We start from the raw sequence: 25,058 nt of genomic DNA on the forward strand, positions 1-25,058 counted from the left end.
CTATTTTGGTCTCATACAGGAGATCAGTTGTGCTGACTTAGACTTAGGCCAAGAGCTCACTAGTTGACAAGATGGCTAATTTAAGATTCCCAGATGAGCTTTCAGATTTTCATCAGCACAATTTGACAGGATTATTATGGACTCTTGTTGCCCTTTTTCCCTCAGACAGGGTTGGCACATCCATGTTCAATTCATCTCCCGAGCTCTTGAACTTTTCTAGGATGTCCCAGTCATGCTTGATGTTTTCTTGGTTGCATGCTGTGGGTAGATGCATGAGTCCAAATTGTCACTCTGGCCAATGTCAAGACAAAAATTACAGCAGGTAATGTGAGATTTCCTCTTGCGAGATGACGTCTAGCGGGCGCCTGGCCTTGCCCAACAGACATTTCTAAGGAGAGGAGGGGTAGAAGGATTGAGAGAGAGACAGGAGAGAGGGGGTGGGGGGGGCGACAGGACGGTTGGAAGGATAGATACTCTGCTAATTATCATGGCTATCCTATGATTGTTCAGTAATAGTGCTCAGTGGGAAAGGTTGCAGCAGTTCCAGGAAGAGCTGAGCTCTGATTTACTGGTACTACCGCTCTAATAAAGCGCTCGCTGCACATCCTGGGAGACAGCCCATTCTCCCCTTTCACATGCACAAGTGTGTGAATACACACACAAAGCGAGACACACAGACACACACACACACACACACACACACACACACACACACACACACACACACACACACACACACACACACATGCAGAGCAATCTTGTAATCTAAAGTGCCAGAAAGTGACAACATAAGGCTCATGAAATGCATTATTTTAATTGCTCATACAGAACCTCTTATAATATGATTCTGTACAAGTAATGGACATGTGATCAAAGGTGTAACATCATGATAAGGAAGTATTTGAATTCTGTATGGGCCCCTGTAATACCACCTCAGTCAACACGGTCATGAGCCTGAACCCTGGTTACCCTCTTTGTGTCAGTAGTTGCCTGCGGAGAGTTGCACTCCTGTGTAATACCTCAACAGATCTCAGTTACTTTGAGTGGTGGATGAGACAAAGAGAGAGTGGCATACAACAGAAAATCAGGGTGGATTGGAGAGAGGGGCTGTCAGGCAAATGAAGGGGGCTACTAGGGCTTGCTGTTTGGCAGGGTGTATGAATTTCACAACTCTTATCGCTCCCACCCTTTGAGAAGGCCAGGGAAAGGGTCAGGCTTTGACCTGTGGCGCTGTTGCTGCTGCTGCTGCTGCTGCTGCTGCTGCTGATGTTGATGTTGAGGCCGATGATGATGATTGTATGCGCAACTGCTGTACTGTGGTTGTTGCTGGGACTTTTTTTTCTCCAATGGCTATTTACCACAGTCTCTAGAGTTTAGAGGGCCCAGTGCATTACAGACCAGATTCTCCATCCTTTTTCTGTGGTGGGCATACAGATCCATAGTATTTTTTTTGATGATTAGAGAAAGGATAGAGATGTGTCAGCTGGGAGCTGAAGATCCTTGGTCATTGTGTTAATGATTGCTTGTTTTGATTTGATTTTATTGTTTTTGGACAAGAGCAGCAGAGCGTGCTCCTGCTAATGTGCAAGGAAGCTGCTGATCCTGTTATCTCCAGCCTGATCAGCAGAAAAAAGGCAGATTGGTGTTTGAGGAAGGAAAGGAATAGGAGCCAAGGTTATATGAGTTTTTGTGACTGGGGCTCATCACAGTTCAAAGCAGAGATAAGTTCCACTTTGTGTACAGCAGGTGGTTTTAGCATCATAGGCAGTGATGTATGGTGTAGATATACAGTTTGTTCCTCCCTCCAGATTTCCCATTTTTACAGACAAGAAACAGTTTCTTAAACATTACTGTTACACAGCGTTCTGTCTATGTTACATTGCTTTTTTCTCCCTTCTCTTTCCTTTTCACCCGTCTTCACTGTCTCCACAAAATTAATAAACTTAACAAATACTCCCACCCACAAAACAAACCAGTATTGATAGTGAACCAGTGGGTGGTCTAGAATGGGGATCTGCTTAAGGTTAAATATCTTTAATCCAACCATGCTGGAAAATTAAACATTCTCCTCAGCTTAATCTTTTGTCTGCATCCCCCATCCCACTCTCTCTACTTACTTAGTCTTCAGCTTGTTAGATGTCCTTTGTTCCTCACTTAAGAGCAAAGTACTGCTAACTGTTGTAGTCAACACACTGATTCTCTTATTAAATCAACAGATCTAGCTCCCATGAAAAAGGGGACACATAAAGCTACCCAGGCCTAAATTTGTCTTTAAATTTTTAAATTATGACAAATGGTAAAACGAAATTCATCCCTTTCAAATGATTATAAGAGATGGGGGCATTATGGAAACAATTACATCTTGAAGCAATTTTTTTCTGCACCAACCGGAGGGTCTCTATCTAATCTGTGTTGTACTATTGTGCTCCTATATGCTATATGTCTGTAATATCTGTATGATATTAGAGACACATCAATCATGTTCATGTCTTTTTAACACCCCCACAAAACCTCCACTGTAAAGATATCAAAGAGATAGCATCCTTTTTGTCTTATCTTCAGAAAGCCCCTTTTGGGATTCCATGTATACTACAGTTTCCTATAAACCTATTGTGCATTTGGTAGTCAAACTGTAGTAAAATTTGTTGCCATTTAGGCTGTCTGTCATTACATTTACATGCACACAAATAACTAAATTACTGTGAATAACCAGATTGAAGTGATTGATAAAGGCATTTATATGTTTTGCAATAACCACACTTTCAGAATAACCAAGTTTACATGTGTTGTTCTACGGTCAAGTCATATCTGGAGTTATATGTGGTTGCCTACAGTATCACGAGAAATATTAATCTAGTTACACTAATTTGAATTCTCTTGCTACAGCTATTTCTTTTAGGAATTTACCAGTCTGTTGAGAACCTAAATGTAATGTAATGTCTGTTTCTTATAGTAAGATGAAAGCTGCTGCATGTGGTTGAAAACACTGACAGAAACCAGACATAACCAGGCTGCTCATATACTTGGATTTACTTGATGTATCCTGAGTGCATGCAAACATGTTGTGGCTATCATGGCTTGAATGATGCATCTCACAAGTCTTTTTGCCCAACTAGTCAATACATGTGGCGACCTATAGCCGCTGCACCTGAAAGACTAACAGTGGCAGTTGGCAGGTAAATGCTGCTTTGATGAGGCCAGATGGAGGCTCCTGTGAATGTATGTAGCTCCTAAGCTGAAGGGATGGAGAGAGCGAGGCAGGCAGGCTTACCGGCTCTGTGCCATCAATACATCAGTGGCTTAGCCACCAGATTAATGGCCCCCGAGTGGTCAGGGCCACAAAACTACTCAGCTCTGAGGTCTGTGTTCAGTGGAGCTGTACATGAAAGGAAGGTAGGGTGAAGAGACAGATGAGGAGAAGGGAGGAGGTCTGAAGTACCAGGATGAGCACACAGGGACCTCTATTCTGTTTGGGTTTGGCCTACAGAGTAGAGTCATGGGACAGATAAATTTCACAGAATGATTGATATGTAGCCCTGGTTTATGTTTCATTCCCGTAGCCTTGTAATGTTCCGCTTGTACGTTCAAAAGGATGTTTCAGTAGTATTGAGTAATATTATACATATTACACAAATTTGGTTTTTAAAAACAACATATAGAGTATTTTACAGCTCTTTGTGTAACTATACATCTTGCTGGCTTTGTTGTTTGTGGGAAGGCAGCAGAATTTTAAACCTATGCTTGATTTACAGTGCTGTAGTCATTTAAATTGCTCCTAAGTGAGCAGAGCATGTACTGTTTTTGTTTTACTTAGCTTTTTCTTTGTTTTAACAAATCTGCCCCTGAGGTCTTTCCATTTTGTGGTGCATTGATTACTGTTGGATTGCTGAACAATTTCTCACCTGGATTTCATTGGCTCTTTGTCTTCAGTGATGGGTCAGATAGATGCTGATGCCTGCAAGAATCCTCTGCTCAAAGCAGTCTTTTTTTGGAAGGGTTCTTTTGTGCAAAATCTGACATAAAGTACCCTGTGCGGTGAAAAGTCTGCCAAGGGTTGGTTAACTATCAACTATCAACTGAGGACCTTTTTTATATAGAATTTTTGTTTCGAACAGAGGGGCCTCAAAGGCCTTTTCTACAGTGCCAAGAGAGAATAGCCATCTCTTCCTGAACTTCATTGCACTGGTTGTCCATCCATGTTTTGCATAATTGCTGTGTGCTGGAGTCCAGGGTTAGAACTGGGAGCTGTAAATCTATCAGTGCTATGCAGACAATGTTTTCTCCAGATGTAGAAGAAAAGATTTCATCCTTTTGTAATTAAGCAGTGCAGCCCAGGGTGTCATGTGGTTTTTATTGGGGGCTCTGGAAAAGATCATTTTGCACCTTGTTTTCTCATCATGCCTTTTATTCTTGAATACAAAAGATGGATAAAATGGAAAGATGAAAATGAAAAAAGTAGCAGAGAATAGAATCCCTTGTTTAAATTATTATATGAAAATTACAGGGTAGTGATGTAAGAGGTAACGATTGGGAGTGTGGGGTGGAGGCACAAAGGGGATGAAGGCATAATCTTGGAACCAAGGCAATTACACATTTCCTCAGATGAAGAATATCAGAAAAAAAAGTTCTTTTTTAACCCCAGGAATGTTCCCAAATGTTATCTTTCCCACGGGTGCCGTCTTCTACACCTGTGTTCTACTTTAAAGTTACTGCTGGAATAAGAGAGAGGGAGAGTGAGCTGGGGAAAGTGATAGTGAGTGAAAGAGAGGGAGACAGCTTTAAGAGCTGGAGACGAGAATGCTCTTCAGCTTCTCAAGGGCACCGATACTTTATGGCCTTCACATTCCTTCATGACAAACTGATGCCCAGAATAGAAAGAGTGGTGTTGGGGGAAAAAAAGTTTAACTACCAAGCCTTTAAGCCCCACCCCAACATATCATCTCTGTTCCTTGCTCACCTTCACCTCACCCTGCTTCATTTATGTGGCAAACCTTGGGGTCACACTGTCTTGACGCTTTTCTTTTATTAGCCAAAGCTGGTGAAAGCAAAGGACTGAAGTGCAGGCTTTTGTTCAGTATAAGCAGTTTCACACATTTGTGTTTTATAAAGTCCTTTTCAATCTCATGTTGATTTACAGAGGACTCTTTCCTCTGAGATATCTTCAGAGACTCAGACAGCAGAGGAAGTTTCCATAGCCACTGAACTCTAAGGCTCAATCCCAGATCATATACTGTCATCCCTGACTGCCTTCCTTGCCAGACCCACACACTTTTTTTTTTTTTTTTTATAATATCACCACATTCAATCAACACTATTCCTAAAATTAAGGACTGCTGAATAATTCAAACTTGGATCCTTCCTTCAGATGGCCTATCTCTGTCTCTAGATAGGAATTTCCTTAATTTATGCTTGTTAGGTTGGAATAGTCTTGTTGAAATAATTTGAACCATAAGGACTGTCTGTGCAGCTACTGTTTAAATGAGAACTTTGGGAGCTGTTAAAGTTTGAACATGAAATTGTGAGATCTGGAATGCAAATTATTATTCAAATGATCAATGTATTAATTTGCATGCTGAAAGGCGTGAGGGAGAGAGAGAGAGTGTATCTTAATAAGTTCTGTAAAGCAAAGTATTTTATTATTTGTTGATGTTTCAGGGGTGAGGGTGTATGAATTTTGAAGTTGCGAGCCCCATTGTGACCTAAACGTCCTTCTTTTTGTCTCCCATTTGCTCTCTTTCTCACTCTCTCACACACACCCCCCATCATAATCATCATCATTATCATCACACACACACAAATAAACTGCTTTTGTGCTCACCAATGTTCAGACACACCTTCCTGTGTTTCAGCAAACCTCATTTCACAGATGACTTACAGACAATCTGAATAGTATAACAGCAGCTTTGGAAAGTACCAGATAAATCTTCTTTTTTTTTTTTTTTTTTTTTTTCACAGGGAGGCTATTGCATTTATCTTTCAATTTAATCACTTTCTTTTTTAATATATTTACTCCTTACTGTATTTAACTTTTGTATTATTCCTAGACAATTCAGTTTTTTCTCCTAGTTTTGTTGTAATAAGCTCCTTTTATGGGGAGATAAAATGTCAAAATTTCTGGAGTTTTGAGATATGAAATAGACTTAAACCACAGACTTAAGACTTAAGCAGTTGAAACATGAAATCTGAAATTTCAGGACCTGCTGTTTGATTTCCTTCCATCTTCTCTTACGCATCAAATGGAGCTGATCATTCAATTTTCCTTCACTTATAACTTTTTCTCCTTTTTCAAGACTCACTTTCTAGTCTGTGCTGTCATTACTCACTGGTTATGAAAAGAACAACAATTTGGTGATAGGTCTTTTGTAGGATTATCTTTGATCATGAGGATTTTTGATTCCTTGATTGGTCATATGACCTGTGGATGACATGAAATAGAAAAAAACATATGTGCTGCTAATTTCATTCTGATAGTTTATCACTGAAGGATTGAGTGGCTTATAGCAGAATACTAACCATGAGTGGTGCATGTAGTTAAGAGACATCAGTCCTTACATCTGGAAGGGAGGTTAGGGCTTTTTAAATGAGAGATCCAGAACTGCAGTATTCCCAGTATTCAACTTAACTTTTAAATCATTAAACATGATGAAGCCATCTCCACAAAGTCAGGGGTTTATATACGAAAATCAAACACCATCTGCCATCTCTGATCAGAAGCAACAGCCATCAGGCCAGGGTTACCAAGGCAGAACAGGAAAAGCCATTAACTGCCAATCACTGCATCGATCGACAAGCCAGTCCACCACTGACGCCCCCCCCCCCAAAACCTGCCCACAGAAACACGCACATACATTTCAACAGTTTTTCTGTGTATAGGGCACACACATGCACAGACACATATAAATGCACATTGCCTTGCATACACCACTATCTTTTTGTGCACCCACACAACATGGTGGGTATCATTTGGTGGACTTTGTCTCTCTCCCACTTGAACTGTTATCTTTTAAATTATCTCGAGTCTAGATTGCAGGATCAACAGTCTGTTCAGTTTAGATAAAGATTGTCTTACTTTTTTTATACTGGCTCAGTAAACCCAATGTGTTACTTGAAGGACAGTCAAGATGCTGTTCAAAAGATATTTCCTCCTGAGCATAGATTTGTAATCTCCTCAATACCGAAATGCTTCTCAGTAAAGTCCAATGTGCTGTCAAAATGAAAGTAGACATTCCATTCCAATCAGTGTCCTTCCACGTTTTTGGAGACAACCCTCAGATAAAAAGGGAACTAATAGTCAGTGAAGGGCAAAAAGGAAAAAATAGATAGACCCCCCCCCCCCTCAATTTTCAATGGTGTTGCTAGAACTCAGGGTCATTAGAAGAATATTTACCTAGATCCCAATTTAATACAGATGCTGTTTATCAGAGTGATCTGGATCAGAGGTCAGGACTGGGGGGAGCAATTAAAGCATATGGATCCAGAGGCTCTGGGCCTGTCCCATTGTGTATGTTGTGGGTAGAAAAAGATAGGTGAGCTAAAAGGGAGGCAGAGGCAATAAGTATTGAACATGGCTGTTTTAATTTATTTAGCTTTGTTACTGATGAACTAGTGATGTATTAGTCAGGGGCACGAATGCATGTGTGCGCGCGCACACCAGATGCTTGCATTGATGTGCATTGGATTGTGCACTCACATTATACTAGTTCAACTGTTATATATCATGTTATACAAGTTAAATCAGCAATGAATGATATTAGCTTTTTTTTCATAGTCTTATCTTTCATTCATAGTAAATGCGCCGTCTTTTCTGTTACTTGCTTTGGTTAGGTCTTCTCTGGGGCCACACAATAGCCGGAGACAGAACCAATATGATGGATGTGGCCTGGGGCCTATACGCTCAGTCTGCGTCTGCGGTGGCCTCATCCACACATCAGCCACAGGGAGGGGGGTGGGAGGAAGGGAAGGAGAGCAGAGATACAAACCAGACCAGCCATTTTCCTCGTTCCGCTCATAAATATTTGTGTGGCTGATTTATAAACAGTGGAGCAAGAGAAGAGATCAAAGTGAACTGTAACGTTTATATAAAACTGGGGCTTTTTCACGACACTGCCCTACACACCATGCTCGTACCTATTAAAGACAAAGCTATATATCACAAGGCATATTGGCAAGAGTACTGAATGGCCACTCACACTTTAGGGCTCAGTCTTGCCCCAGTTGTGAGTGCAGTTCTTATAGCACCACCCTCCAGGGTTCTCAAACACTAGTTAAAGGCCATCAATATGTGTTATAGCTAAAACTCAACCTGCTTTCACCCAGTGTAAACTCCCCTTAGGTCAGTGGCTTCTTAGATGGATTTTAAATGGCTGTAGTGATGCCAGGCAACCATATTAAAACACAGCAACGCAATGAAGAGTCACTCTGTCTTGGTCGTGGTAGAATAACGTTCGTCACAGTAAACAGCTGCACATGCTGATTGAGGCAACCAGCTGGTCAGAAACAACACAAAGGCCAAGTATCCTGTATTGCAGAGAGGAGGGATTAGGGTGGGGTAAGACAGTGTCTCTATATACTGTATATGTGTGGTTGTCTTCTGAAGTTGACATCCACAATGTGTGTCTGTCTCTGCCACAATGTGTGTGTGTGTGTGTGTGTGGGGGGGGGCAACCCGCACCCCGCACCCCGCACCCCCGAAAAGTCAGATACAAGGTGTCCCCCAAAAAAGTAATAAACATGACTGGGGGAGCAAGAGGTGCTCTCTTCTGCCTCTGGCCTTCTCCCTGATTAATAACAGTTATGGCTGGCAGATGAGCACCACGAAGTTGGCTGTTCACTGACCTCTGTGGGAGGGAGAATAGCGTGGGTAATGGGAGAGAAAAGAAGGCCTTTTTCAATGGAGATTCCCTCCTTTGTCCGCCAGCAGGACAGGGTATGCTCAGTGTGGTTAGGCCTGGGAGAGTTGCTGCTAAACAACCTGTCTCTCTGTCAGTCTGCCTATGCGTGAGTGCCTGGAGACATCTGGTTCTCTAGCTGTAGGAACACAGCGGCATTATTTTTTAGGCACTTCACCTAGTGCTTACATAACACAGCATTTCAGGTATGCATGTGCTCTTAAAGGAAATGTTGCTTTTTTTGAATGACTGCATGGTTATTTTTATAATTGGTCTCATATTTATATAGTAATGTTTTGAGAATTTTTAGTCAGTGGAAAACTAGACAATGCAGATCTGTTTCTATAGCTTCCCCCAGTAATATGAGGGTATGCTCCTATCTTTAACAGTTGTTAGATGAAGCACCCCTTGTCCTATATGTTGCTGTCATTTTCCCTAAAATCTGCATGTGCATTGTATATGGTGTGTGAGTCTGATCAGGTAGTCAGGCATTGTAGGAGGGTTGGAGAGAGAGTAGACTGCAGATTGTTTTACCCCTGGTGTGTCTTGAGTTTCTGTGCGGGGAGTTCAAAGTCCTGCTGAACATCAGAGGACTGATGCTGAGTGAGGCTGACTAGCTGCAGCCTGTGGTCTGGGAAGGGTTACTGAATTATTACTGATGGTTTCAGGGGTAACTGTCCGACCACAGGACTGGGGAATATTAATCATTTATTTGATTGTCCGCATGTGCTGATTAATCAATTTGAGTAGGATCTGCAGGATTAACTACCCTATTATTCCCCTGTAAGAACAGATAAGAGATAGGACTTTAAAATATCATATTCCATTTATCATTTATTTTTAGGTCCCTGCTGATGAGGGTGAAATAAAAACTGAGGTGAGATTAGGCAGAACAGCAACAAGGGAAAGTGTTGGGGAGGAGGAGAGAAGAGAGGGAGGAATAAGGAGAGATAAAAATCCCTTAACTGCAGATATGAGTATTTCAAAAGATGGGGGAAATGATACAGCTTTGTATTTCTTCAAACATGGCACAGAAAACCAAGTTGTGCAGCAGGGATTGAGAGAGCGGAGAAAAAAAGGGGGGTGGAGAGACAAGAGGAACAGGAAGTTGATGGGGAAAGTGATAGCTGTCTCCACCTGGAGTATAGCCTGAGCTGTGTGTTAAGAGGGAAGGCAAAGCGAAGGGAAGGCAGGAGCTGCTGCAGTTGACTACTATCCTGTGCTCTGATTTAGGTAAGTTTGGCTCTCATACCAAGTATAGCTAGCTAAACTGATCCAACAATGGCACTATTCTTGTTTACCCCACTCACTATCTATTCAGTCTATAAATTCTCATCTGCCAACTGTTTAATGTGTTATGTCATGTGGTAATGCCTTTGATTCCAACATGCCTCCGTTTGTAAATACAAGAGGCACTCAAAAGGCTGTGGTTTCTTTACAAGCATGGCGCCCCCGGCGCTTTGGTTGGGAATGCACTGAGAAGGAGAAGGACTGAAAGAGTAAGGGAGGGAGTGAGAGGTGGTTAGAAACTGTATACACTTGCTCCTCAGCCAACCCCTCTCCCTGCTGCCTCTGGTTGCGCAGGCACTGAGTGAGAAATGTGAGAGGGAGGAGTATATCCTCTCTCCTGGCTAAACACAGCACCGTAATTATGCACTTTTCAGCACGTTTTACCTTTAACACTTTCCTCCCGGGGTTGAGATTAGTGCTCACCATGCTTGATTTACTGCACAATTACTGAACAAGAGCTTTGTCTAATCAATAAACAGGAAGGGGAAAAGTGGTAGGCTTTGAAGTATAGTTTGAGATTTTTTTCACAATTGAGCTGTGTATATGGTGTAGCTAGTAAGGGCAGCTTGGCTGCGATGCCAGCCTGTGAAATATCTATTATATCAGGCACACCTCTCGGCTTTACCAGCTCTCTAAGCCTCTTTACAGTGCTCAACTACTGGAGTGGAAAATGACATCTTTTTTTCTGACCCCTGGTTAACAACAAATTGTCTAATAAGGACATTCCTCCATAACATTAGATTAAAATCACAAGGTGTCTTATAAAATTAGGGTTTAATGTGATCTCATAACTTATGTGCACAAGTTATATGAGAAGGGATACAAAGCACTCTTGTGTGGTATCTTGCTATGCCCTGTATTAGATGTCCCCAAATGGGCAGTCAGCACAGTGACTTCCATGATGACACTTGCTAATGGCATGAACGGTTATTTTGGGAAGCTCCAATGAGTGGCCATCACAAGTCTTTCAGGGGTTTCGTAAAGCTTTTTGCCAGCATGACGAAAGCAATAGGCCTCTTCCAATTAGTCTGGTCTGTGTTTGATTTTTAGTGATGACAACTGTATCTCAGCTGCAATTATGCTGCATTTGAAATGATGAAGGTTTAGGTTATTGATCCTCAATTGATTACCCTGATCAATGAGCACTTTTGTTTCTCTTTTATGGAAAGTGGAGTTATGTTTGTTTCTTCGGCTAATGAGCAGGACCAACAGAATGACCCTGTAAGAAACCAGTGTTAGCAAGGCCCATATGTATTAGTGATAGAGTTGGCAATGCTCATGGGAAGGAGGGGGGCACTGCGCAGAGCACCATTTTTCAACAGAAGTGCACTATGTCCCTGTGGGCATAGGTCAAAGGTTGCAATTAATTAGTGGAAGAGAAAAAAAATCAAAGTTTGGTCCTTATGAGGGAGAGAAAAAAGCAGTGTCTTTCTGTATTTTAGTTATTAATTCAAAAAGGCAACAGCTTAAAGACTTCTTATGGAATAATGAACAGGAAGGTTCAGAAGATGTGTGTAGTGATTTTTTTTTTTTTTTTAATTTCACCAATGTATGGAAGCAGTGGTATTTTTCGTAACACTTACAATGTTTAGCTTTTTATTTCTAGTTTATAGTCTACACCAAAAGCGAAATGTCAGGATTTCACTCATTAAAGTTGCAGCTTTTTAGTTGCCTAGTATGGAGGAGTTGACAGGTGAAACTAGTGGGTTTTTGTTGTATGAATTGCTTGAAGAACCCTCAACAGCAGTTTCACTCCAACAAGGTACTTCATGTTCCACATACATAGACCTACTCTGTATATTCACCTGCGCTCAACCCCACTCATTAATTTTCATTTTAAGAAGAGGACCTCTCAAAGGCCATGTTGCTCCGTTTGTAAGTGCAATGCTCCTAATAAAGATAGCTGTGTATTACTGAGTTAAATATTGACACTGGCTGAGCACATCATCACTGTTCTTAATTAGCTAGTGTCTCCAGCGAGCTTGTGTGAGGGCAGTACATGAACAACTAAACATTTCCTTTTACAAGATCTCGCACACCCCCTCCCCAAAACACATTTCTATGAATTTTACATAAAAAAGGATACAGGATAGTCAGAAAACATACAGTGTTGCAGCTATCACAGCCGTATTGCGTAGCCTGAAGCAGCAACCAATTATGTGGTAATGAAATATTTACACAACCAAACTGAGAACGCCAGGGGTGAAAGCTAGATAATACAAGCCTGAGGAGACTGTATTCTGTGTCTCTTCTCTGCCATTATGTCAGCGAAAAGGTGGAACAGGAGCTCAACTTACGACAATAAGCTTCGAAGCAAGAACGTGGGCAGACCTGCAGTTAAGTAAGCATAGCTTTTGGTCACCCCTACGGCTGTGGCAACATTTAAGGTCACAGAAGCCAACAAAGTAAGAAGTGGAGACATAATCGTAATACTGACACTCTAGAAAACCAAGTCAGACACACAATTTTACCTCTGGAGGTAAATTTTGACTTGTGATGGCTACTCCCTCACAATGATATGGCAGAGAATCTGCATTCGTGGCAGAATGTGATGTTTGTTCTTGAGGACTAATTGTGTTTGGGTAATGTTCCTGCTCTGAATTTAATTCTCACTAACTGCATTAATCATTACAAGTGGTGTTTGCCTGTATCTTAATCCAACAACCCCCTATGCCCCGACTCACCGTCTCCCTCACTCGTGTAGGACTTGTTTCCCCCTGCCCTCTCCAAACTCTTTTTCATCGTTCGTCTCCATGTAAAAAGCTTTTTGCTGGCCAGGTTCGGAGTGGCTCCAAAAAGCCATGCTGCCATTGTCTGGCTGCCAAGGGACAAATGGGAGACAGTGAGGTGTTGGAGACTGTCAGCTGTGCGGGTGCAGGGCTGCCTCTGCCTTTACCCTACTAACACATCAATGACCTACAGTACAGCCGAGTCCAGATCTAGGTAGTCAGTCATCTTGTTTTCTTCTCTAGTATGCATACATGCAACCATTAATAGCCCTATATAGCTCTGTTCAGACAACCAGTGTGGTGCCTTGCATACATTTATACAGGAGGATTCTGTTTGATTGATAGCTTTAGGTGTCTGTAGCCTAACTTAATCACAGGGAGCATGTGAAAAAGCTGTATACTTAACCACGCAATCCATAGTGGAATGCGCGGCAGGAGTACAAGAGTTGTATCACACTAGATGAGACTGCTTGTTTTCTATCTCTCTTACTGAAATCTCATTGGAGCCTTTACAGTTTTAGAGATAGAGACGTTCCTGTTTTGTATTGTCTGTTTACTCACAAGAATATCACAACCAAAAGACTTGTTACATCACAAAACCTGTTCTTTGTCAACCTTCGTATCATGAGTTATTATCGCAACAAGAGTGTTAGTAAAACACTGATGCAATGAACTATTATTCAAACTCAAAATCTGAACATTCAGCCCGCTGTGTGCCTCCTGTTTTGCTGAGATGAAAATCAAAAAATGTTCTTCCCCAGCCCTGTACAAGTAATTATTGTCACTGCTGTCCAAAATGGAGGGTTGTTATGTTGACACAGTACTGAGGGTAATGGAGAGAAGGGCCAGGGCAGGTCCTGATTTGCCCCCATTCAGCTTCCAGATGGTACCTTGCCAGTACACATGTCATCAAGTGGCTGTAACAGTTGTTTGGGTACCCCCATGGCTCCACCCAGCCTTCGCCTCCTGCAGGCAGACTTATTGTACTGCAGCTTTGGCAAGCTCCTCCCAGTATGGCTTTCATAAAAGCACCAGGAGGTTAAGCTGTTAATTAGCTCCTGAAAGAGGAGGCCAACTGCTTGCTGTTAATTTGCTTTACTCTTTTTTTTTTTTTTTTTTTTTTTTTCCTGCTTATTTGGGGATTGACATCATTTCCTGCCTGTTTTGGAGTCATTGCAGTGTGTCACAAAAGCAGGACTGAGCTCATTAAGAACAGGGTGAAATATGTTTATCTGGCTACGATTAGTAGTACACATTATGTATGTATAGCCATGCTTATCCAAATGTTCTTAATGAGAGAGACCCTGGACGCCAGCGTGGGGCTCCTGTGGGCATAGGCCCTGGCTCGTTATCACCACACAGGGCATTGATCTCTCTACCGCCCGCTTGCTTATCCTCCCCCTCCACCCCTTTCAAATACAGTGACTCGCACATGAATTATGTGGACACATTGATCATCTGATTGAGAGCTATTGTTTAGAGCTCTGGGTCATTATTGAAGGAGGGATTACCCAACTCTTGTTTTGTGCGTGCGCATGGGAGAGTGTATTACTCGGCTCCTTGTCACAGCACATACTCCCCTTAGCTCACCTTTGACTTGCAGTGGCTACACAAATGTGCACACACTTACACATGGGCACACAGAGTACAAACAGCAGCCTACACAATCAACATGGCCCAAATGACTGCCTGCATTGATTGCATTCCCTCTGCAATTATGTTCCCATTGTTTACTTTCTAGCATCTTACTCATTCAAACGGAATTCAATAATTATTGTTTTATTTAATGTTAAAGCATGTAAGAGTAGTGGCTGTGGAGTACCAGTACTTGTATTGTCTTTAAGTGTCTCTATGACCGCTCACAGGCTACTTTGTTTCATAGGCCTATGTTAAGTCATCCTCTCCAAGGACACGTACAACAATCCATCTTTACCTTGCTGCCCTCCCTTACAACACAGAGGTCCGTTTTGTTTCTCTATTCCCTCCCAGAGACAAATATGCAGCCTGTTTTTATTCACCGGTAGCAATGGATCATTTCCACAGCAAAGCAGTGGAAGAAGCAACGCACCATATTATGGGCTTTGAGACAGACGGACAGAATGGGGTGGAGGGGTAGCAGGGATTAGGAAGAGTAAAGGGGAAAAAAGGACAAGGGTGGGGATGAGGTTCAGGAAGCAGTAGGTAGACTGTTTAAGACTGGAAAACACAGTCCCCTTAAGCCACAACCTAACTTTTAGGCATGTTCCAACTTGCAGTGGCTAATTCAAAGCAGCCACCACACTTGGAACCCAGTGGGGCCTCTGTGGTTGGAGCTGTTGTTCGTGCTGCTGGCAGACAGGGAATCACAGGTCAAACTGCAAGCACTCACTGACTCTAGTCACTCTGCTTTGCTTTACTAAATAACCTGCTTACATTCCAGGGGAATCCCAGAGTGCAGATTTATGAGAAGCAAGTCCCCGAAAAATCTCGGCACGTACAGAAAAGCACTGCTGCTGTGAAGAAAGGGGTCGTTACATTGAAATATTTTAATTCTCTAGACCCTAACCTCAAACTTAATCCTCATCATTAAAATGATCTGTTTTTAAATTTAACTTAATCCGGATTTTTAATGTTCAGTATAATGCCTTTTCAGATTTTCTCTTTTGGATGCAATTTGGACCCAACAGGATAGTAAAAAATGTATATACTAAACATATGTATACACTATATATAAATATACTCTACAGTGCATGTGTACTATGGCCACGGTTGACATGCAGTGAGACTCAAGCCACACAAGGGTGTTTTTTTTCTCCCTTTGGCCACAGTGTGATTTTCAGCCCAACAGGCACATTACATTGTCTCTCTTTAGAGTGAAATACAGTTACCTCATTGGTTATAATTGCTCCAATGACATCACTGTTTGAAAACAAAGGTGCTGCTTGACTTATTCTAACACATCTCAAGCCGGGAACTATTTCGTACATTTTCTTGTCATATGATAGAGAAAACCGGAGCCCTACCTCTGTGATTCTGAAGGATATCATTTTCTGATTTTTATCAGGAGACGGGTCTGCTGTACTGCAGTGCATGGCTTCAGGTGTGAATTGCAGTTTTGTAACCTGTGTAAGACTCCCATGAAGAACACATTTGTGTGTATGCACACAAATATGTACACACACGGAGACACCAGCTTTTAGTGCAGAGAATCAGCGAGACAATTACAAAGCAATATCCAGGCAGATACTCACTGGCTCTCTCACAGAGGGAATTTGGCAGCTGTCTTAGAATTGATAGCTATTTAGCTCACAGATAGTCATCTGTTTTAATGCATTAATTTTGTATTAACAGCACTGCCAAATTTAATGGTGGAAATTAGGGTATGATCATAATGGTACGTGGCTGTGTGTGTGTGTGTGTGTGTGTGTGTGTGAGAGAGAGAGAGAGCCTGTATATGCATTTGTGCATGTTTGTGTGTACATTTCTGATATTCTTTTTGTCTATACTTTTGTATGTGTTTGTTGCGTGTACATGCTGTATTATATGGCTCCATTGGGAGCTATTCTTTGGAATTACCGGCTCTCTCTCTCTCTTCCACCCTTCCAGTAATACCCACCTCCATCTTGTGTGAGTTGGACTCTCTCAGCAACCACACTGTTTTGTGTTAAAGGTGCACTTTTACTTTGCATTAAGTGGATGGAAATGCAGATGTATGCAGTGCTCTGGGTGGGTGGTGAAACTGATACAGGCATGTATTGCCCACTCAGAGAGCAAGGTGCACTGTAGAGTTGTGAGAGAGGGGTGGTGCCCACACCGCCCCTGTCCCTCTTTACCTGAAAAAGCACAGAACACTGCTTCAGCCTCCACAGAAAGAGACAAGGTGCTCCATCAAAGAGAGAGGCTTGAAAAACCATGATTGCATTTTTAAACACTGAAAACCTCCATGGTATAAAACAAGGCTTAGAACTGGACTTTCATCAGAAAAACCCAATTAACGGTGATCTATCATGTTAGATGTAATTGAGAACATGTTAAAATATAGAAAACAGGTAGTTAAGTACCATTTAGGGTCATCTAATCAGTCTCAGTTTAAGTAGATTCTGAAGGGATTTCTTTGCATCTTTCTTATAAAACACTGCAATATAACTACAAAATTATTGAAGTATTTTAAGACACCTTTGAGGCATCTACAATCAATGTGCCTTTGTTATCTTATCTGTTAAATCAGACCACACACACAGTACATTCACGTGGGCACAGCATGTCTCCCATACCCAGTTGCTGTTGAATACATCACTGCAATCTAGTCAAACACTTGTACTATCTCTTATATGACTGCTGTAAATTCCCAGACAGTTCAGAAGTATTGAATCCATGCCACTGACCCAGCCAACTTCCCCCCATTATGCTCAACAGCTCCCCTCTTGTTGGGGCCTCGATAGGGCGCTCAGAAACCCCAGAGCCAGGCCGACCAACTCCTCCCAGCTCAACATGACTTTTTCATTAAGCCGCCAAATTCCTGCACTCCAGTTGGAGGTGATTTATCAACTAGGGGCTTCATTGCAGGTTCATAGGAAACAGACATAGGCCCTGTCTTGTGTATTATTATGTTTCACATTCACATTGTGTGTGTGTGTGTGTGTGTGTGTGTGTGTGTGTGTGTGTGTGTGTGTGTGCGTGTGTGTGTGTGCGTGCGTGCGTTCGTGCATGAACCAGAGAAGGAGATAGATTGCAAGTGTACTGTGTCTGTACTGTGTTTGTGCTCTCAGATATGATCCTAGGAGTCTCTCACGTGGATAATTCCTAAGCAATCCAGTGAGATTTCATATTAGAGAAAATTTGTAGATGTGATATGCTATCCTCCTAGACACTATGGTATTATTTTGCCTACGTCTTCTCAGGAAATACTGAATGAACAGTGACCCATCTCACTGATCACTCTTCATTGGTTTGATCTCTTACCTCGTTCAGTGACTCTAGAGTACCCCAGACTGCCTCGGGTCATGGCCAGTGCAGAGATGGTGAAAGTGGTGGTTTACAGGTGTAACCGTTTGACATTGTAGACAGAGCTACAAGCTCTGGGACAGGTCAGTTTTGGCCCTGTTAAGGCAATGTTCCTGGCCAGTCAGCTTTATAGTGAATTATGGCTGATTCTGGGGCAGGCAGTCTCAGGTTCACTCCTATATAAACCTTGTGGTTTTTATGGGAACCTATAAAACTCCCAGAATTTTTTTGTACCTCCTGAGACTAGCTTTGAAGTGTCGGTCAGGTGCTGTCATTTTTTAAAACTTGTCTTGTAGATTTTTGGAGCCTTGAGTCATTTGCGGCAAGAATTCTCTTTTTAATTCAAGACATCTGCTATGACTAAAAGCAGTTTGCATGATGGATTTGGTGTTATCTATAACTGAATCTGTCTCTCTACCTTAGTTCTGATGCAATATTTGTGCACAGAGGAAAAGGAGGAGAAGGAGGAGGGCTCCCACAATATCCAGCAACACCTATTCATGACATCATTCAATGGCTTAAAATGAGGCGAGAAAGGAGAGCACACAGAGACACACAGCCTTTTACAATCACCTAATAACTCTATTACACCGAGCTGTGGGGCTCACAAAAAGGAGAAAAAAAACCTCCTATTCCTTTTCCTGGAAGCGGTGTCTTAATGCACATTTTAGGTGTAGAAGTGAGAAATATGAAACCAAAGAGAATGAAACACAATAGCTTAGAAGACCCCATAGCAATATTAGGATATTGCCAGAAAATTAAACATTAGGAGAAAGGGGCAGGAGCATTTTAGGGAGGCATAATATTGTTATGACATTTTTCACCAGCCTGTCAACACCTGATTTTAGATGTAATTTGGTTACATGTCTAATGTTTCCATTGCTTTTACATTTTACAGCCAGCCAAACAGGCCGTCCAGTGTAGGAGAGGATAGTTCAGTTTCTTCTTGATGACTGATTCAGTTGTCTGACCCTTTTAAGTGTAAGGCTGATATATAAGGTGAAAGACGACCGTGAAATTTACACTCTTTAAATGCAGAAGTGCATAAACCCTGATCAAAAATACTCAGTAGACCCAACTTTAATTACAACTACAAGCTTTCAGTTCTAGTAATGATATGAGTAATTAGCTGCTTCTTACTGCAGATTCGTTTTCATCAGTGAATTTACCTGGTTAGAAAGGGCCCTAGTTAAACAATTATCATCACAATTTACATTTATGTATTAAAAGCTTTTAATATATTCTATAGTCATGAAAAAGATTGTGGACAACCAATTACAATGTACAATTCGTTTTTTGATGTCTCAACATGTCTTACAGAAGATATTGGGGCAAAGAAGATTAGATTATAAAGAGGAAAACTTTTGGTGATTGACATTGATTGCAGCCGCAGACATCCACAGCCAGACTCCAGAGTTTGATATAGGAAAATCACATGACAGGCATGACACAAGTGCCCATACTGAGTCTGGGGCTTTTATTGTAAACATGCAGAAACCATCAGTGTGATTCTTTAGGGTAATGGTCAATAACTCTGTTGCTCACACCAGGCCCAGCCATACTGTGTTGGTCTTGCATCATTGATTGAGCCATGCAGGAGGTAATTAGACTGGATCTCTGTGGTGTGACACGAGGTTGTGGTGGTACGGTGTCACTACGGGGTGTTAGGCATGTTGTGACAGTGCGGAGGGTGGGCTGAAGACTGGACTAGGCCTGCTGTTTAGTTCTGGAGGAAGTGCTGGGTGTTGACAGGTCAATACTGGTGCTGATTTCCTGTCCTCTGAAGGTTGTCCTCCTGTTGCGGAATGTTCCAGTTTCTCTCAGAATGTACTCAATCCCCATCCTGCCTCAGCACCGGCTGACTTTGCCTCTCTTTCTCTATAAGAGGGCGAGGATTTAACTCACCATGATCAATATTTAGTATCCCATGCGTGAAACAGGCAGATGTTTGGAGTTTCCTTTTCAGAGACGAGAGGCTTCTGTTGAGTGAAGGGGATCAATGCTCCCTTCCATCTGTGAGGCTGTAGACCCACAGCTTCTGAAGGGTGGCTGATGTGATTCCTGCCCGCCCTTGGGCCCCTGAGATTTGCGTGCCTCCAAGGCCTCCCCTGTCCTGTTAGCCCACTGATACAGACACTCACGCAGGCAAAGTGCGCAGTCCAAACAGTTGTCCTGAAGTCGAAGAGGTCTGGATGTTAAACAACGGGGCTGTGATTGGGAATTGATTTGTTCATTTGCCAACTGTGTGAGTGAAAGTGAGTCGGTAGTGCCTAGCCAGCTATCTGCCATCTACAATAACCTCTTTCTCTTTCTTTTCCTCCTCCTTTTTGTGTTTTCCTTTCTTTCTCTATCTCTCTCTCTCCATCCCCTCCCACAGCACCTGCAGCAGCATGAAAACGCAGTGGAGGGTGATGCCTGCTACTACCATTGTGTGCTGTGTAACTACTCGACCAAGGCCAAGCTCAACCTGATCCAACATGTGCGCTCCATGAAGCACCAGCGCAGTGAGAGCCTCAGGAAGCTTCAGCGCTTGCAGAAGGGTCTTCCGGAGGAGGAGGAGGACCTCAGCTCCATCTTCACCATTCGCAAATGCCCTTCTTCAGATACAGGTCAGAAACTGCCCCCGTGGCCCTGTCTTAGTGTCTCTTTATGTATGTATGTCATTTTTTCCTTTCTTGGTCTTCCCACCTATGCCACTCTGTCTCATGTACACATAAACACACAACCATACGCCCAGCTGAGACACTGTATGCCTGAGGTGTCAAAGTTTGTCACTTTCTTTCCACTTAACATATTATTCACCATAGGATTAGCATTAACAGTAATGGATAAAATCTGTTTGGAAATTAAAACCAAAAAAAAAGGTTTGGTGGTGGTGGTGTTGTCGTACTTTTTGTTGTTTTGGTTTGAAAAAAGTTGATTGAGGCGGTACAGTCATAACTCAATTACAAGTATTAAACTCAAATGTAAATTACTATTTTTAAATAGGAAGAACAGTAGATGACACCGCTAAGTATGATTTTTATAATGACAGAGCTGAGTGAAAATCTACAAAAAAACAGGACAGGAGTTTCCATTCAGAGAGAAAACACAAACACAACATAAATCGGGTCAAAGTTATTTCTCTTAATCTGATTCCAACAATACTCCTTTATCACAACAATGTCAGTTATTGAAATATATTTTTGATATATTTTTAGGTGTACATATCATTTACATGAAATATTCCTGCAAAGCCCGCATTCCCTGCTAACAGGAGCTGTCTTTTTTGGCCATTAAAGACATACTGAGACAGAGCATTAGGGCCAGAGGAGGAGGAGCTGAACAACCGCAGCAGCTGCAACAACAACAACAAGAACACCAAAAAACAGACACAGCTACAACAACAGTAGCATGTCTGAAACAAAGTGCTTCGACTGCTCATTTATTATGGACTGATTAGGAAGAGTGAGCTGTGGTCAATTAACACTCTTTCTTAGCAGAGATTTGGTTTTCTAATCACTTTAACTCCTGTGCCCTGACAAAGGCGCTCTATTGTGTGTCCCTCCAAGAGGGAACCATTACTTCCCTCGCACACATACTCGCTGTCTGTGTTATGTAGGGGGAAAAAAAGGCCAGCCTGTGAAGATGCTTTGTTCCAAGGAGGCAGGGATAATGAAGCCAGCGGCCGGGAAATTGCGCAAAAGGCAGTCACAGATCTGAAGCAAATCATTAGAGAACATATTTAGCTGAGCAATTAGGGACAATTAAGCTTTCTGCTCACTGCACTCCAAATATGTTAATGACTACAGTACAGTGGACAAGCGAACATGCAAAGGCAAGAGGAAGGGCCTTGTAGGTTAAAAGGGTGGGGGGTTGGGAATTTACTTTTCTGTGTTCAGACAGGAGCAGTTGTTGTGCTGTTTGCAAATAAATGTTTTTTCTTTTTCTTTTTTAACCTTTGATGTGCTAGATGCCTATGTTTCTGCCAGGGTGAGGGATACGAGCCTTAGGTTAGGTAATGGGCCCATGCTGTGGGGCTGTGTGTGGGCAGTATCATTGCGCGCGCACACACAAACACACACACACACACACACACACATACACACATACATGTAGACAGTGGTTAATCCCCTGTAGAGCCCAATCAAATTACAACAACCCTAACATACCCGAGCAGACCACAAGTATCTAACAAAATGTTCAAGAAATTGAATTTTAAGTTAAGTTTACAGTGCACTTTAGATTTGACGTCTTTATAGTTTGTGTGTTTTGAGGATGATGGTGCTTGATTATTGGGATTGGTGTTAATGCCTTTTTATTGTTACCCTAATTATAAGCCGTCATAGGGAAAATTAATTCTGCAACAAGCTGCAGACAGATAAGCATTTAAAAGCAAAATCTGTGATTTTGACCCATTATTATTTAGGTCCAATCGAAAACCACCTTCATTTTTTTCTTTTTAAAGTGAGTTAAATAAAATGAAGTGTGTTTAAAAAAAAAACAGAAAAAAAAGAAAAAGTGTTGACCAAGCATCTTGATCAAATTACCTCAGTAATGATCATACCTTTTTGTCTGTAATCATTAACTCTGAGATTGCTGACTCCGCACCCCTCAGTTCTACCATGTCACACCCCGAATGCCTGGTTCCAGCAGCATCAGCTGCACCAGTCCACCCCATAGCCCCACCCCTGCAATAGGGCTGAACCATTCCCTCCCTGTGTAATATTTAATTTCCTCTTCGCTAGCTCTTCTGTGGCACAGGGCTCTTTTAATGTGGTTAAGGCATAGTTGCTAAAGTGGTGGAACGTTCCCTGGCTTGTTAAAACAAAGTTGCCCCTGGATTTCTGGGTCACCTAGACAGTAATTCCCTCGCCTGCTGCTGCTCTGTGATCCTGTGAGTGGTTCTCTGCTGGCGTTAGGTGCTGGGCTTGTAGCCTGCCGAGGTTTTTTCCCACAACATATAAAGCCTTCTTATTCCCCCAGAAAACACATGACAGCATTACACAGAAAGGTGGTATGAAATGGTAGCATGGAATTCTTATATAAAAATGAATACTGTCTTTGAGCCATGATCTTTACGCATAGTTCACTGGTACTTTTCTATGACAACAATGAAATAATATGGTAATTTTTACACTTTTTACACACTACAACTTTGCATATTAATGCTCCTTATGAGGATGCAGCAAACATAGACTTCAGGGATTTGGTGCCACATGTCTCCTCTAGGCTGGATGTCCAAGGAGAGCACCGACAGCAGTAATGAGGTTTCTTTCCAATTAGACTAACGCAGGGATAACAGGCCTGCATTGTTTTAATTCTTGCTCATAATAAAAATGTGCTGCTCAGGCATGTTGCTCCGTGGCCCCGCCTCCATTTGTCTTCTTTAACCCCATTTAACTATGTGGAAAGAAAGAAGGTCTCAGAGGGACCCCAGACCCACACAGCTGCCCTGTGTGCAAAGATCACTGAACAAAGCTCAGCACTGACTTGAACCACTGCACTGTCTGCACCAGTGCTAACTTCTAGTTATAAGGTCGGCAGGTCATTGCCAGGTGGCAGATATACACAAAAAATAGAAAAGAGACGTGTATGTGACATAGAAGGCAAGAGGGAAGTTAGAAAACTCTCAAAGTGTTCACTTGTGAGGACAGTTGGTCTGACAGCATGAGAACAAAACATATTTTAGGCCAATATTGTACACAGAGAATAAGAGAAAATAGTCAAGGATAAATGTAGAAGAAGTGGGGGAAACGAGTTTGGGGAGCTGGCGTGTGTGTGCTAGAGTGACACTTGAGCGTATGATGACCCTATTTCGTATGAATGATGTTCACCAGGGCATATAACTCAATGACACATTGAGGTTTCTCATTTCTTAACATTTAATCGACTAAAGTTATTTTTTGAGCATAGAACAGAATGAGATCATGCTTTTTAAAAAGGGCAAAGTTAAATTGCACTGAAGGGTGGATGCCCTTCTGCAAGAAATGTTTGCTTTGTTGTGTGTCTGCCTGAGAGAGAGAGAGAGAGAGAGAGAGAGAGAGAGAGAGATGCAGGAGAGAACATTTCATAAGGGTAAAATATTAGTATTTTTCAGTGGTGACGTATGTGTGTGTGTTGATATGTATGTGAATAGAAGGGGCAGAGATGGAGACCAAACGTGGCTGACCATGTGGATTAGCTCCTGCTGTAAATCTGCCTCAGTCACAGATGGCAGGCCCTTGATCGCTGGGCTGTGACGGCTTGGCTCTCATTGCAGGAGGAAATCCCTGTCTGTGAGCCTAGAAGGCTGGGAAGGAGAAGACTTGGGCTGGGGCCGCCTGGGCAGCCACCAGTCATTGTCTCTCGTCTGTTTAGACATAGAGGCCTGGGTATTCAAGGGCGAAGGCTGGTGTGGGGAGGGGTTATCTTACTTGGACTCCACCAGTTTTTTCATCCACCACACCGTGAGAGCTTGTAAGTGGACTTAAGCCCCCAGTTTAGATCAGCATTACTTTTAATGACCAGTTTGAGAAACTGGGCAGGGGAGCTGTGTGCATTATTAAATGGAAATGAGACAAAAGGATGCATACAAATTACTGCATAATAGTGGTATCCAATATGAGATCCATTGCTTGTTTCGCTTTCAGGGGTGCGCTTTCAGGGTCACACACCTGATAGCAAGGCCTGTCCTGACAACAGAGGCATTTCTCTTCCCTCCCCAACATGCCTCTCTCTCCCTCCCTGCCTCATGCATAATTCTTGAGACAATCTGAAAAAGCTGGAAAACGGACTGTGACATGGAAAAATGCACTAATAAAGCAAATCGGGGGAATGTCACTCATATTTTAGGGTTTGCACAACACCTTGCAGCTCACATTAAGATTCAATGATGGCAGATAGGATGTATCCACATGTATTCTGTGAAAAATTACTATACCAAATGTCTAATATGCGTTATACTGCCCAGGCCTTCATTCTTTTGTTTCAACCTCTGCTTCTAAACGCTTTTTGCAGCATATTAACAGGACTTAACCCTCCTCTGCTATCATATTTAACTTATCCGCATGTCCAGTGGCTAAGCTAAAGCTGTTAAAACCAGGTAAAATCAGAGGTGAGCCAGGCCACGCTCCGATGGCATGCAAAGGCCATAGTCCTAGCTCTTGCCCCCAACAGGCAAGAGCAAAACAGACGGTAGCCATTTCTG

At 42.3% G+C, this 25,058-nt stretch overlaps 1 protein-coding gene across 2 annotated transcripts in view; it reads left to right on the forward strand.

The window, feature by feature from the left end:
* zfhx3 (zinc finger homeobox 3) overlaps positions 1–25,058 on the forward strand; it is a 139,319-nt gene that overhangs the window by 57,230 nt on the left and 57,031 nt on the right. For both annotated transcript variants that reach the window (XM_040123611.1, XM_040123618.1), the window contains exon 5: positions 20,268–20,499. In XM_040123611.1, coding sequence (XP_039979545.1) covers positions 20,268–20,499 — 232 coding nt within the window. The remainder of the gene's footprint in view (positions 1–20,267; positions 20,500–25,058) is intronic.

This window comes from Xiphias gladius, chromosome 1 (assembly GCF_016859285.1).
Source record: "Xiphias gladius isolate SHS-SW01 ecotype Sanya breed wild chromosome 1, ASM1685928v1, whole genome shotgun sequence".
Classification (NCBI taxonomy): Eukaryota; Metazoa; Chordata; class Actinopteri; order Istiophoriformes; family Xiphiidae; genus Xiphias; species Xiphias gladius.